This window comes from Solea senegalensis, linkage group LG12 (genome assembly GCF_019176455.1).
Source record: "Solea senegalensis isolate Sse05_10M linkage group LG12, IFAPA_SoseM_1, whole genome shotgun sequence".
In the NCBI taxonomy this organism is placed as follows: Eukaryota; Metazoa; Chordata; class Actinopteri; order Pleuronectiformes; family Soleidae; genus Solea; species Solea senegalensis.
The window spans coordinates 6,822,809-6,837,554 of NC_058032.1; the positions used below are offsets into that span (position 1 = coordinate 6,822,809).

Below are 14,746 nucleotides of genomic sequence, written 5' to 3' on the forward strand. Positions count from 1 at the left end.
ATGTTTGGGAGCATCGTCTCGCCTTCAGTTGTGCAGAAAACACAGACAGACCAAGATAGTCTTACACTCAAAGGCCAACGCTTTTAGGTACATGGGACAGCTAATAAAGCGTCAGTCGGTGTGGTTTTCTGCTGCTGCAGACAATCTGCTTCAAGGCTTGTAAATTTACATGGTTATGAAAGTTACTGGTGCCTTTCTATCTAAAAAAAATAAACCAGTAGTAATAGTAATGCAAATAATAGCTGCTGACAACTACATTATAGTTCAAATGAAATACTGGGTTCACAAGCAATAATCAATCTAAAATGTAATTGTCAGCAACATTTACACCAACCTGGCTAATCGTCTGGCCTCTAAATATGGAAATTAGACAGAAGTGAATTAATATTCTGAAAGTCATGCACAATGTGGGTTAGATTACTGTACACCATGACCTCTATTTACATTTTTTATGTGCACTTGCCCAACGAGAGCTCTTGGCACAACAGTAAAATAATGATATGTAGCAGTAGGATTCAATAGAATGAATTAAAAACAAATAAATGAAATGCAGTCACAGACTTATATGTCTTGTTATGGAGCAAAGAAATAAGAAAATATTCCCATTTAAGAAGCTGACAAATCAACAATCTTGTTTTAATTATTGTAAAAACACTCAAATCAATTAATTATTATATATGTTGATATATAGCTGTTTTCTTTACTTCAAATGTACACATTTAAAAAATGTAGACATAATTTGTGGGATTTGTAAGGATTTGAAATTGGACATTATTATCATTATTAGTATTATCACATACAAAAATAAAAAATAATAATAATAAAAGGAAGTCTAAGTCTAAAAGACTCAATGGTTGAGCAGCATCACAATCCACATCTTAAATACAGTTTCACTGCACACCGAGGGCTCTGTCTAGAAAGTTTGCAAAGTTTTTCGGCTGTCCAGGTAAGAAGGGCTGAAGAACAGAGAGATCCATGTTTGAGAGAGTCTCTGTCAGTGTACTGAAAGAAAGATGAACTTGTCACTTTGTTTTGCTAAATTGTCTGCATGAACTGTAGTGGGGGCTGTAAGAAAACACATACCTGCATGTGCAGTACAGCAGGTGAGAGTCCAGGTGTAACTGTCTGGCCAGCTCCATTTGGTGGTTGTTCATCAGCTTGTCATTGACCACAACCAGCAGAGGTTTGCCTGCACCAAGTGCCTCCAAACAACTTCCTGCCCCTGCAAAAAAAGACCTTTATTCACAACTAGAACCAAGCTACAAGAAGACTTTCTTCTTTCTTTTCTTTTAATAAATATAAAACATTGATATTCATACAGGGTCACGCAGTGGTACAGTGATGCCAAAGTAACAGCTGCTCTGTGTGAAGATGTTTTGCTCTTACTTTTTTGCTACATGATATCCGATGCACTTATTTCATATCCATCTGCTGCAGTTAAACATCACTTTTCTGTTTCATGTTTGCAATCTGCTCACGTGCGCTGCACTTGCTTTTCTTTATGAAGGAACAGCGAAAAAGTCTAATGCGACATGTCTTTATTGGACTTATTGAGGAGCAAGTGTAATATAAAAAGTAATGTGTATTCTGTGTTTATCACTGGCAGGATTTGTGATGTTTTACTGACCTGCGTGGCTGATGATGAGGTCAGCCTGCTTCATGTCCTCTGCTATGGAGTCTTTAAATCGAAAAGCCTCCAGTGTGATGTGAGTACAGCTGTCAGCAGCTGGAAGAAGAGATCCTCTTCCAACCTGAAGAACCAGACGCTCATATCCACGAGCCTTTAAAGCCTACAGAGAAAAGAAGTATTAATGTCAGTCAGTCAGTCATCATCTAACCACTTTATCCTCCACCAGAGGGTCGCGGGGGGTGCTGTGCCAATCTCAGCTACATCGGGCGATAGGCGGGGTACATCCTGGACAGTTCGCCAGTCCATCGCAGGGCCACACACAGATAGAGACAAACAACCATTCACTCTCACACTCACTCCTACGGTCAATTTAGAGTGTCCAATTTACCTATTCCCCACATTGCATGTTTTTGGACTGTGGGAGGAAGCCGGAGTACCCGGAGAGAACCCACGCACACACGGGGAGAACATGCAAACTCCATGCAGAAAGGCCCTTGTTCCAACCGGGGCTCGAACAGGGGTCTTGTCGCTGCAAGGCGAGAGTGCTAACCACTACACCACCGTGTGGCCCAGTATCAATGTCATTAGTAAAAATTATTACCTGATTCATGTATTTAGAATTTATTCTATATTTTTTTTTAACTTAAGGTTGTCCAGTTTCTTCCCACAGTCCCAAAACACACACAATCTGAGATTAGGCAAATTGGATACTTGATTGACCGCGGGTGAGAGTGAATGGTTGTTTAGGATGCTAATTGGAGAAACAAATCATTACAGTTGTCTAAATAAGCAATTTTGTGTTTTATTTATCAGATGGAGGGCCACACGGTTGGTGTAGTGTTCAGCACTCTTGCCTTTGCAGCAAGAAGACCCATGGAGTTGCATGTTCTCCCAGTATGTGCATGTGCGTTTCTCTGGTTTCCTCCCACAGTCCAAAAACATGGATTTGGGAATTAGGCAAATACCTGTCCAGGTAGTACCCGAGGGAACCAGCCAAACATTTCTTCCAGAGAAAAACAAGGCAGTATCAAATATCGGCTTTTGGCTGCTGTGATTTCTACTGGTTGGAATCAGCCATAAAAAAAATCCTACTTAATTGATCGACCTCTCTTAACTTTAACTGATAGAATAGGAACTCATTTTGATAGTGAGTTTAGTTTAGTAGGAAAAGCACAGGTGTAACTGATCACATTAATGATTGCTCTGTTCATGTCAGTTAGGACAGTGTTGGACAGAATGCACCCTGAAGCTGAGGAATCTAAATGGACCTTGGCCATATAATCTGTAAAAATGAATGAACACATAGTATTATACAAATTTGTAGAGACGCTTTGCCGGCACTCACATGAACGACCTCCGAGGAAGTGATGTGTTCGATTAGCTCATCGAAGCTCGTGGTGCCGACAGTTACAAACACCGTCTTCATATCGGGTCAATTTCTAATCTTTAAATTGTTGTTGCTTTTAATTGTAGTTGTATAAAAATGTTGACAGTTCAAAGCCACCTCCTCCTCAATCTTGCAGCAACACACGTCATAGCTGCTTCCGCGTCAGTCAGTTCCGCTGCTAAAGGCCCCCGTGCTGCCACCTGCAGGCGCGGAGGTATCACTGCAGCGTGTCCGAGGCTGCGGCGTGGAAAAATACCAGTTGACAGCTCGTTGTAAAGGACAAGTTCACATGTAAACACTGTTTTTAATGTTCCGAGCGTCACAAAAAGACTGGAAATACAACAGTAAAGCAACACGACCCTTTAATAACATACAAAAACATTCAAATATTTCCTGGAGTATCTTAAGTTGTGGCTTAATGACCCTATTATTACAATTTATTGTGATTTTTGGTATAAACTAATCAGACGTGGTGTGCACAACAGCACCATGGATATGAAGGACAATAAATGCCTTTTGTTACGCTGACTCAAACACTAACCAATAGCAGCTCAGCTATTGACTCATTCACTGTAATATAGTTTTTTTTTTGTCTTTTCCTCTTATCTTTATGACTCCCTGAAGCATGAATGTGTTTTATAGTTAATAAACTCTGGAAGCAAGATTGAGTTACATGGTCCTCTGTGGGTATTTCTTCCTACAGTGTTGTGACCACAGACATACTGTATGGTTGTCACAGTTTCCTGTATAGAGCCAATCAGAATTTATCAGGGTTCTCACATAATAGTTTTTACGGCTTTTGCAATGCCAAGAACCACTCACAGGGAACATTTTTTTGTTTTTTTTGTAAACGTGTCCCTCTTGTTGACTGCATATGGTCCCACTTCGCATATTGTGTCATGTCCACTTTGGTGATTTGTATTAACACCTGAGAAACAACACCTAACTGCTGTGGATTGCCATTGCTCATCTTAAATCAACAGTGAATAAGTGCCTTGTTTTCCTCAACTGTTTTTTTTCAATATATGCCAAGTAGCACTAAACTGCAAATTACAGCAAGAAAGTGAGGACAGTATGGGATGTAAAGTCACACTGCGCCTGCTGAGGGAAAACGGGGCATTAAGTTTGATTGCTTGATTTAATGTTAATTCAATGGCCCCAAGATTACAGAAATTATTAAATCTTATATACCCATGTGGCATTAGGAAACGATTTACGTATAATGAGCACTTGCTCACTGTGAGTTGAGCAAGTTAAGTGATTAATGTTAAATGCAAAGGCTCTTCCAAGTTTTATAAGATGAATCTGAGCAGTCACAAGGTGATTGATAAATGAGCGAAGCACCTTTGTGCACAGCAGGCCAGAACTTATTAGTAGAAGAAGAGTTACTGAGACCAATACAGTCTTTCACACCATTTAGCCGTTAGTAAGACATTTGTATCCGACACACTCAACACCATTATAAATGACGGCACTCCAAATATGTGGAAGACATTTGCAGCCCTCACTCGCGTCCCGCTCATGGGGGTGGTGGACATCTCTCTTTACAGCATGTGGCCTGTGCTTATTTATAGTTGACATCATATTTACAGGTTTGTGGGTCATGGTGGATTTTTACATTTTCTTTTTCCCAGAGCCAACACGGTTATTTTGGCCTGCAGCGGACCAATACTGGTGCGGAGTAATGCATCAACCCATCTCTAAATAAAACTAAAGCATCAAAAGTAAATATTGTCGCAAAATCACTGAAGGGATCTCTCTACAGTCAATATGGAAAAACAAACTCCATTCTTATATACAGTAATATTCTTGAATGCCCTGGCTCTACAAATCAACAATTATTTCTCCTGACAACCGTGTCGTTTAACCTTTGTTTTTCATGTCACTAATATGAAACAAATGTCACCAACTTGACCAAAACATAAATTCAGCTTATCTCATCCTGTATTTGACACCCGCAGTTCTAACCTTTCTTCAGTTTATGACACAAACATTGTTTTAAGAAAGCAAGCAAATTTGAATATACTAAGGGTGTAACATTTTCGCAGTAGCTCAGATATTTAGATAGCAATTATGGCTGTAACTAGGGCTGCAACTAACGATTATTTTCATAATCAATTAATCTGCTTATCATTTTTATTAGTTATTGGTCCACAGAACGTCAGAAAATATTGATCAGTGCTTCCAAAAACACAAAATGTTCTCTTCTCGTTTTGTCCACAAATCAATATTTTTTTTGTTATATGGAGCAAAGAAACAAAATATTCACATTTAAAAAACATATTTGAAAAACAAACACTGAAACCAATAATCAAAATAGTTACAAATTAACCGAATGATCGATGAGTTGTTGTTGTGACAGTGAATATTAATATTTTTGATAATGCTGCCATGTTGTCTTCTCTGATATTGTAAATAATCTTTACATCAAAGTGCTAAGACACAAAAATGGACAAAAAAAGTCTGAAGAACTGGAAGCAGCAGATAACTGACATTTTACTTAAATAAAATGACCAAAACAATTAACCGATTATCAAAAGTATTACTTTTTGATAAGTGGATAATGAGTAATTCATTTTAGCACTACAACTACAGAGTGACAGCTAAGTTTGTCTCTTTAGAGCAACAGTTTCAAAACAGGAGACTGCAGAGGCACCAAACACTGTTTTCTGAAAATAAATGTTCTGATCAAGATCAGCAGGAGGAAAACTGGCACTAATCAAGTGACAGTTACTCCCATGACAACAGCAGAAAGGCATTTATATTTATTACTAAATGATGATGATAAAGAAGCGTGAGACCGGGTTGCAACAGAAATACTTTAAGGCTCTGTTAAATTCTCAGCTTCAAAAACAAAAACATCATGAATTGTGAAGTCACAAAAAGCAAGAACTACTATAAAATTAAAAGTTTAAAAACGGGCTACCCATGTCGTTAATTTTTAATAAATAGTTGACTGTAAGAAAAACAAAAATACAAAGTTAAATGTGATCAACTGCGCCAGAACCTTTATCAAACCACATTGCAGCGGGAGTTCCTAAAATGAAGAGTCAGTGTCTCTGGGATTTAGAGCAACACAAATCATGTAGTCAAACACAAATATACAATGTGAGCTTCCTTTGGTCGTTCCAAAAATCATTCTCTCACAGTCGCCTTGAGAAAACCGATAATGGAAGACCTGCGTTCATGTGACTAATGCCTCGTAGAGAGACTGACATAATTCACACTAAAACAGTTACATGGCTCTTCCTCATCACGTCAGGTTAATTTGGTGGAACATTTTCAATTTTGAGTATGTTTTCAGAAGAGTTCAACCACTTTAGGCTACTGCAAAAATAAAAATATCAAATTTTAGAACCACAAACAGCAAAGTGGACTGATGAATACATTGATGATTCAATCTGTAATGTGTAAATCCTGACCATAATGAGTTAAATAGCCCATTATACACACTGCTATAGTTTTTTGTCATATGAAAAAACAGGCAGTATACCTGGGCAGCAAACTCGTCAAAGTCTGCATGCCTAAAAGACAAAATGTTTCAACATTATGAAATACTTTGTCAAATTCCAAACTTCAGACATAATACAAGTAATAATAAAGTATATAATAGTGATTAAAGCAGCTTTAAAAAGAAACTGCAACATCACAAACACTTGCTTATTATTTCTGGGATACTTCTGACTAAAATGGGAAGAAAAGAAAAAAAACATTTTCACACATGGCCAAGTCCATCTGTCTGACTCCATTCTGGGTCATCACAAAGGCCATAAAGGTTGCAGCAGAAATGTCTTCTAACATATGTGATATCAAAAATAGGACTGACGTCTTTCCTGTCAGATGCTCTGTGATGGACAGTCAGAAAGCACTGTGAGCGGAAATGTTACGTGCGGTGGTAAGTTTTTTTTTGTCAAAAGGGTCAAACTCTTGTTGTCCCATGGTTCATCAAATGCTTGTGGTGATCCAGTCAAATGATGCATCTATTCAAAAAAGAGAGGAAAAAACCCAAAATGTGAATAATTCAACACAGAGAACTAAAACTGGTCAGTACTGGTTGCCACAGTCAACAACTCTAACAGAATCTAATGTGAACGTCCTGTTTTGGAACATGTTTTCTTTCTCGGAATGCCACATTTTCCTCTTTCTACCACTTGTAGGACTGTCTGCTTCATTACTCTCTGCTCTTTGTTTTTTTCCCCTCCCTACACTGGCCCTAAACTGCTCAGACAGTTGGGTTCTTCATGCTGCATACTTTCTGCAATCTTATGATAACAAACTAAAGCAACCGTTTGCACGGAGCTGTACCACCCACTCATCATTCGCACTCCCAGTTGAATCTATCCTCTCCCTCACACTGCACTGAAACACAGTCGTCCATGTGTCACATGCCTCAGCTTGTGAGCCATTTTTACACAGACACTGCTGGAGCATTTGATCACATTTTGTAAAATTAGTGAATGGCCAACTGTGCTGTTGAGGTATTTTCCAACACCATACAGTCCTGGTATGAATATAACCTTAAAAAAACAAAAAGGATGGAAAATGTACTTGTACCTCTTCCTCACTGCACCACACAGGCTGTGCAGCACTGTTCCTGCTTCTCCGGCAGTGTGGAATAATTCATCTGTCGGACAATCTCTGCAAATAGCTCGTCCACCATGGTCTTGCTCTTAGCTGAAGTTTCAATAAAAGGGCAGCCCCACTCTTGAGCCAGAGCTCGTCCGTCTGACCCAGCGACCTCACGCTCGGACTCCAGGTCGACTTTATTACCAACCAGGATCAGCGGCACCTTCTCAAAGCGCTTCACACGCACTATTTGGTCTCTCATTGGTCTGATGTCCTGAAAATTTAAGAGGTGTATTAAAGTGTTGTTTCTCTTGAAAAAACAGTGGACTACATACAGTATAAAAGGACAAAAATGAGTATGACACAATAGATGTGTGTGTATGTCCCAGTTTCCCCACTGCATACAAAATATCAGATATAAAACTGTGGAAAGGTGACAAACAAAATGGTTGGTGTACATGGTGTTTATTGGTTTCCCTTTTCCACAACTCTGTAGTAAAATTAAACAATAACCAATCTTTTCAAAGGCTTCTCTGAGTGGAGTGCATGGACACTATAGGTGTACCCCGCCTTTCTCCCTGTGTCAGCTGGGATTGGCACCAGCATCTCCGACACTGAAGCAGTAGATGAGTGAGTGAATGGGTGAGTGCGTGATCTTTTAAAAAAAACTACATTTTGTTCTCTACAGCTAGAAATATATTGACTCATAGTCAGTTATTATTGCAGTAGCCCAGGTACTGTTATACCAGAATACCTGGAGCAGCGGCAGTGTTACATAAACATCTTGTAGAGCTGATAAGTCAGATAATCAGTTCTGTCATTTGTCAAATGGTCAAAGTCTGAGTCAAAGTCAAAGAGTTGATGCTTTGATATTGCCTTCCACATTTGACAAAGTGAGTAATAACTGAGTTTTCTGATGATGAAGGCAAGACATCAGAGGATATGCTGTTATATATCTCGTGAAACCATAATCAGGAAGATCATAACTTTGTGATGTTTAATGACTAAATGATCAGGCTCTAAATTGAGGCAATAGTCACTGGTAAGAGACTGATGTGCAGGGTCATTGGATATTTTTTAACTATTTTGGCCAAAAGCATTTATGTCTTATAACAGAAGTAAATGTATACTAGTATACAGTGGTAGACACTGACCAACAGTTCAGCTACATAAAATATCCTACTATGAGCTATCCTCCTGTTTGTGTTTCACTGTCCTGGGTACTGACTCAAGAACCCATGACAGACTCAAACATTGAGATTGGGGACAAGGAAGCAGGTTTTTCTTTATTGATTAATACTGTTTTTTGTATCTCCATCCAAATAATTTGGCAAAAGATATTGACAGGCGGTTAAATGTATACGAGTTTGCTTGTGAGTTCACTTATTTGTATATTGAAACACAATGTTAATAAATCCCCTTTGAAATGTTTAATGCAAACCTACTTCACTTGTATATCAGCTACAAAATTCAATCGTGACAGAATGGAACACTGGAACCCATCTTGGAAATCTACTCACTCAACCTTGAAGACTGTAAAACACTGGCATGTGTATGTGTGGGGGGGCTTTTCTTGTCACATACTGGACCCTGCACACAGGCACAATCAGGTACGTACCTGGAAGCTCTGCTGGTTCACCAGACTGTAGACCAGGATGAACCCCTGACCGTTCTTAATGTACAGGTCTCTCATGGAGGCGAACTGCTCGGTCCCCGCCGTGTCCAGGATTTCCAGCACGGAGGGAGACGAGTCCACCTCGATCTCCTTGCGGTAAAAGTCCTCAATGGTCGGGTCATATTTCTCGATGAAGGTGCCGGTGACAAACTGGACGGTCAACGCGGACTTGCCGACGCCGCCGCTGCCCAGCACGACAACTTTGTACTCTTTCATTGGGGCGGTGGAGGCAGGCTAATTTAGCAGCTAAGGATTTAGCTATACTGCTGAGCGCGCACTAGAAACATTCATCGGACATTTAAAAGAGCTAACAAGCGACTTGACAGACGTTACACGGTGCAAAATAAGCCCTCTTCATTCATTAAACCAAAGTTTGTCGCTCATACCGGAGGTCGCTGTTAGCGAGCAAAACTTGTTGGCAGTTAAATCCGGTGTTAGCTAGCAGCAAAACTAGCTCGCAGTCCCATGCTGGAGCCTCTACATCGAACAGCAGGGACTGGCTGCCAGGATACAGACAGCAAGATACACATTACACTTTCACTACAGAGAACATGCCAGTCTGGACACACGGAGACTAGCCCGAACGCGTCACAAAACCCAGCGCTGGTTTTGTCCGCCTGGGCCTGGTTCTGGTTCCGGCCCGGCGCCTCGGCACCCAGGCGTGCTATCGACGTACAACCCAAAGATTCGCTGTCTTCACCCGGGGGTCCATGTGCTGGGATTTGTTGCTGCACCGGTTAATTTTCGAGTCCGTACTGGGCAGCTTTGATTTCAGCGAGAAAAATGGTTTTTCTTCCTGCAGGTTTCCTGAAGCTAACAGCCTGGTTTCCGCTAACCCGAACACGATTTCCGGTGGGGCAGTCTTTCACAATAAACGTTTCCACTGCGGTCGTTATGAGACATTTATTTCTGAAATATCAATACATGTTAATATTGCTAACAAAAAAAAACATGATCATTCCGACCATGACTGAGAATCAATTTACACAATATCTCTCAAAATAGATTGTTTCCCCACATAATTAGGAATAAAGATATGATATATATAAAGATCATCAAGTCATCATCTAACCGCCTTATCCTCCACCAGAGGGTCGCGGGGGGTGCTGTGCCAATCTCAGCTACATCGGGCGATAGGCGGGGTACACCCTGGACAGTTCGCCAGTCCATCGCAGGGCCACACACAACTAGAGACAAACAACCATTCACTCTCACACTCACTCCTACGGTCAATTTAGAGTGTCCAATTTACCTAATCCCCACATTGCATGTTTTTGGACTGTGGGAGGAAGCCGGAGAACCCGGAGAGAACCCACGCACACACGGGGAGAACATGCTAACTACATGCAGAAAGGCCCTTGTTCCAACCGGGGCTCGAACCCGGGTCTTCTCGCTGCAAGGCGAGAGTGCTAACCACTACAACACTGTGTGTCCCTATATAAAGATATAATTATATAAAATGATTAATTTGACTTTGCATTAGTCTCCCAAGGCTACATTTTTAAACATGAGGCCACAGTTACAAAATTAAATACATTTATAGACAACATTTGTTAAGATACTCTCTTTGACTTGTGGCTTAAAACATGTACAACACAAAATTGTCAAAATAAAATGTGTTTGGTTTATGAAGCCTAAAATATACTTTTTTCAAGGGCCTGGCTTTACAGAAACAGCCACTTTTTGCTGCCTTGTTTTTCAGCAGCCACAATGGACAATGGACAACATGCCTTTCACATTTCAAAGCAGAATTTCCTACACAAATGAGGAACAATGACCTTTCTGGTAAGGAAAGGCCACTATAGTTCCCTGACATGCTTGTGAAATGGAAGGGTGAGTGGAGTCGTCTGTCTGTTATAGTCTACACAGTGTCACCATTAGATGTCACTTCGTCTGACAGGGTTCCCACACCTTGATTGACATCAAATTGAAGGACAAATTCCCTTAAATTCAAGGACCGCATGTGCTGACACAGCTTAAGATGGCCATGACGTCCACTCTGATTAGTTTGCAGCACACTCTGTATCTGGTGCCAAGTAATTGTCCTTGGGATCTTGGTCAGGTTAGTCATTTTCTTTGGTGGCATCACAGCATTTGCGCTCTCTTGCTTAACATTACTCGCCCATTGTGCATGGAATCTCACGTCAGCGGCGGAGAGAGTGAGAGAGTGTCCACAGTGTCCACAACATCACATCAAGCAATGCAGGGCACATGAATCAGTAGGTAGCGTCATAACAAATATCAACTTCATTTCTTTCTTGCACAAAATTCAATGTCTATTTAGGGCAATTTTCAAAAAATTGGTCTTGGAAACTTTTTAAAATGCACACATTTTTAAGGAGTTCAAGGACCTGTGGGATTTTAGCATCCACATGAGACAAATAAAAGCAATGCACAATTTGAGCTGTACATGTTTAAAAGTTTGTCTCTCTCCTCACTAACTTTGGACCTTTAAAGGTGACACAAGAGCATAAGAAAAACCCACACACTACAAGAGGATCAGAATTATGTTTTTATTAAAGGTCAAACAGAAATAGCAGAACTCCTTATAGGCACAGTAACTTACTAATAATAGCAATACACAGCAAAACAAATTGGCATGTAGCACAGCAGCACATACAAGCATCACAAGCAAAAAAGAAAAAGAAAAAAGAAGAGTGAAGTGAGAGGTGAATAAGAAACAGCAGTCACCAACGAGTCTGTCCTAGAGTGTCAGAGAGAGTTTTTCATATGGCTTAGTCCCCAACAGTCTTTGGCCCTCTTCACTCTTTACCTACAGGGATTGTGACTGTGTGTACCCAATGTCATAACAACTCACCAACAAGGGATTATAAATAAAGTTTTACAATCACAAAACACGTGATGTTTGAATCTAATTGAATGTGAAACTTAAAACAGAAAAACTACGTCTTGCACGATAAAGGCACAATTATATCTGAAGTTTTCTGGGGGAAAAAAAATCAAGGTCATGTTACCTCACTGGTGACAAAAAACCCAACCCACAGGATGTTTCAGCTACTCAACCACACACTGTCCACTCACAGTGCAGTGATGGCAAGTTCTGGGCACACTGCTTTGTACAGAGATCTGTCTCTCTGTGAATATTTGAAGTCACCATTCAATAACAGTCTGAGGGCTTTGAAGCGATTCACCAGGGTGACTCAGTCCGTCAACCACTGGACAAGTGCCATGGCAACAAGATCGCTGGCTTTGAGAGCGATTGCAGAGCAGCTAATGTCCAAAATCTGCAGGAACAGAGTGACACAAGGATGCTGCTGCTGAAAACCACCAGAAATAACACCAGAAAACCAGGTTGTTTACAATTTGAACTTGAACCCAGATAACTCCGATTTATATTATTTTGGACAATGACAACAAGGGAGCAAACAATAACCCATTTCACAAAATGACAGAATCGAACACATCTCACTTCCATGTCTGACTCTAAAGGCTGATTTTAATGTCTGCTCCTCTTTTACCTACCCTGTGCTTTATTTTTGGGGCTTTAGAGGAAAGCGCCTGCGTTTGTGTAACGACACTAAAAGGTTAGTAGTAGTTTAGTTATATATTCTGGATTATCTCATCTTGTCGGTGTTTGTTGTTGAGCTGTTACTGAATCAGAAATACTCCTGTAAACGAACGAAACAAGCTGTTTGAAACCGCAGTGGTTTTTATAGCTTGGCGATGTCATGCTTAGGCAGGGACAAAGCTCCAGCAAACGAACAAACAAACAAACAAACAAAGGGCAGATCCCTTTAAAGCAATCATTTTATAGTTTAACAAAAATGATAGGCTTATCATTTAACAATACAATGATTTGATTTTTTTTTTAAATCAATCTTTTCTCTATATTTATTCAAAATAAAATTTTGAGTATTTTGACATAGTTATGTACATAAGTGCAAACAGGGTGAACTTCACACATTCATATACAGCTCAGTAAGGATCGTCGTCACCCAGCACAGCTGGGCAGGGAGAGACTTCTGGACTGGACCACCATTTTAAACCAAAACTAGAGCAAATTTCATAATGGAAAAAGGTCAGATCTGTGTTCAGAGGCAGCCGAGTGAGAGCCGCACACAGTAGTTTGATGTTAGATTTTAGAGAACAGATTAAAATCTTCCACTTAGTCCAAAAGCCTCTTTATCTCTCTGACAGCAAGGTGTTTCCTTAACAGCCAAAGTCCATTCTCACTCCTCAAAACACACAACAACAACAACAACAAAAACACTGTTAAGGTCAAATGAACACAGAAAACTAAAAACACCTGATCTCTCCCGAGGACCTTTGGATATTACAATGATTTAATAATTATTTTCCATACAAAATATTTAATCACGTCGCAATATCAAGACAAACCGATGAGACATTCCCTTCTTGAATAAGTTAGTGTTGTGTGATACTTTTAATTAATGTGAAAAAAGATCACAGTTAGGATAATAGAAAGGTAGCCATGTTGTCATTTGTGTTGCCACAGCAACGGCAACTATTACCATTCACAATGACTCCATCATTGTATACAAACCATTTTCACACTATATGCTTTGTTGTTGTTGGTCTACGCAAACTATTAACTAAGTATAAATGAGTTATTTTTATATTCATGCTGTGTTTTTTTTCAAAGTTAGATTTAAGAAAAAGAAGAAAGAAAAAAAGAAGAAGCTTAACTTACAATAACATGTCATTCTGATACACAAATATCATAATATCTTTGTACAGTGATTGAGAAATAAGGCTCTTTCTTTGTGCCCCAGGGGAAAAAAAATGTTCAAGAAAATCAGAAAGAGAGAGAGAAAAACACACTATGTTTCTCATGACACACTGCAGATCCTCAAACTAAACACATTCTTGTGCATCAGTGCATACGTCCTAAACATATGACTCTTCCAAAAGGGGGCAAAGTTATGAATTGAGAGAAGACAAAAGAGACCAGATTTAGAATATGTTAGATTTGGACAAATTTGTCGACACTCTAATCCCGTTCATCAGTCAGGACACAGGCTGACTCTAAGGCTCTGCTCTAAGACTTACGATAAACTAAGCTGCTGGAAAAAGAAAGTGAAGGGAAAGTATAATAAAGTATATTCTCTTACAGATAAGAGATAAGCAGCTACAGTACATAAGTGTTTCATATGGAGGAAGTCAAGTGTCATGGAAACAGTGATAAAAATATTCAATCAATGAATAACCAATTTTACAATTAAAAAAAAACCCCAAAGGATTTAATTATTACATATTAAGACACAAATCAATTTTGAAATTCTATTCATTGTTAATCCATAAATACAGTTTTAATTATTAACTGCTTTATAATGATTTGATAAATTCCCTTTGTAATTTTAATTTAATTCACTTTAATTAATAAATACTTTTGCACATACACATTTCTTATTTCCGTGACTGTCCTCCATAGAGGTGAAAAACGTGAAGCTAAAATGTAAAAAGAATCATTAGGAACAATAATAGATGTTTTAGAGAATACACATAT

General features: G+C 39.4%; 2 protein-coding genes and 1 long non-coding RNA gene across 3 annotated transcripts; 1 reads left to right on the forward strand and 2 right to left on the reverse strand.

Annotated features, from left to right (window-relative positions):
• Positions 1 to 724: 724 nt before the first annotated feature.
• Positions 725 to 3,190, reverse strand: zgc:92907 (uncharacterized protein LOC436733 homolog). Its single transcript, XM_044040117.1, has 4 exons — positions 2,976 to 3,190; positions 1,628 to 1,790; positions 1,084 to 1,222; positions 725 to 1,002 (listed from the first exon to the last, which is right to left on the reverse strand). The coding sequence occupies exons 1-4, from the start codon at positions 3,054 to 3,056 to the stop codon at positions 891 to 893; spliced, it is 495 nt and encodes a 164-aa protein (XP_043896052.1). The 5' UTR covers positions 3,057 to 3,190; the 3' UTR covers positions 725 to 890.
• Positions 3,191 to 5,479: 2,289 nt separating this feature from the next.
• rap2c (RAP2C, member of RAS oncogene family) lies at positions 5,480 to 10,116 on the reverse strand. Its single transcript, XM_044040116.1, has 3 exons — positions 9,202 to 10,116; positions 7,572 to 7,857; positions 5,480 to 6,997 (listed from the first exon to the last, which is right to left on the reverse strand). The coding sequence occupies exons 1-2, from the start codon at positions 9,472 to 9,474 to the stop codon at positions 7,579 to 7,581; spliced, it is 552 nt and encodes a 183-aa protein (XP_043896051.1). The 5' UTR covers positions 9,475 to 10,116; the 3' UTR covers positions 5,480 to 6,997; positions 7,572 to 7,578.
• Positions 8,196 to 9,333, forward strand: LOC122778348. The gene is made up of 3 exons (XR_006361429.1): positions 8,196 to 8,225; positions 9,045 to 9,193; positions 9,268 to 9,333. It is a non-coding gene; the product is annotated as an uncharacterized LOC122778348 (long non-coding RNA).
• Positions 10,117 to 14,746: the final 4,630 nt, after the last annotated feature.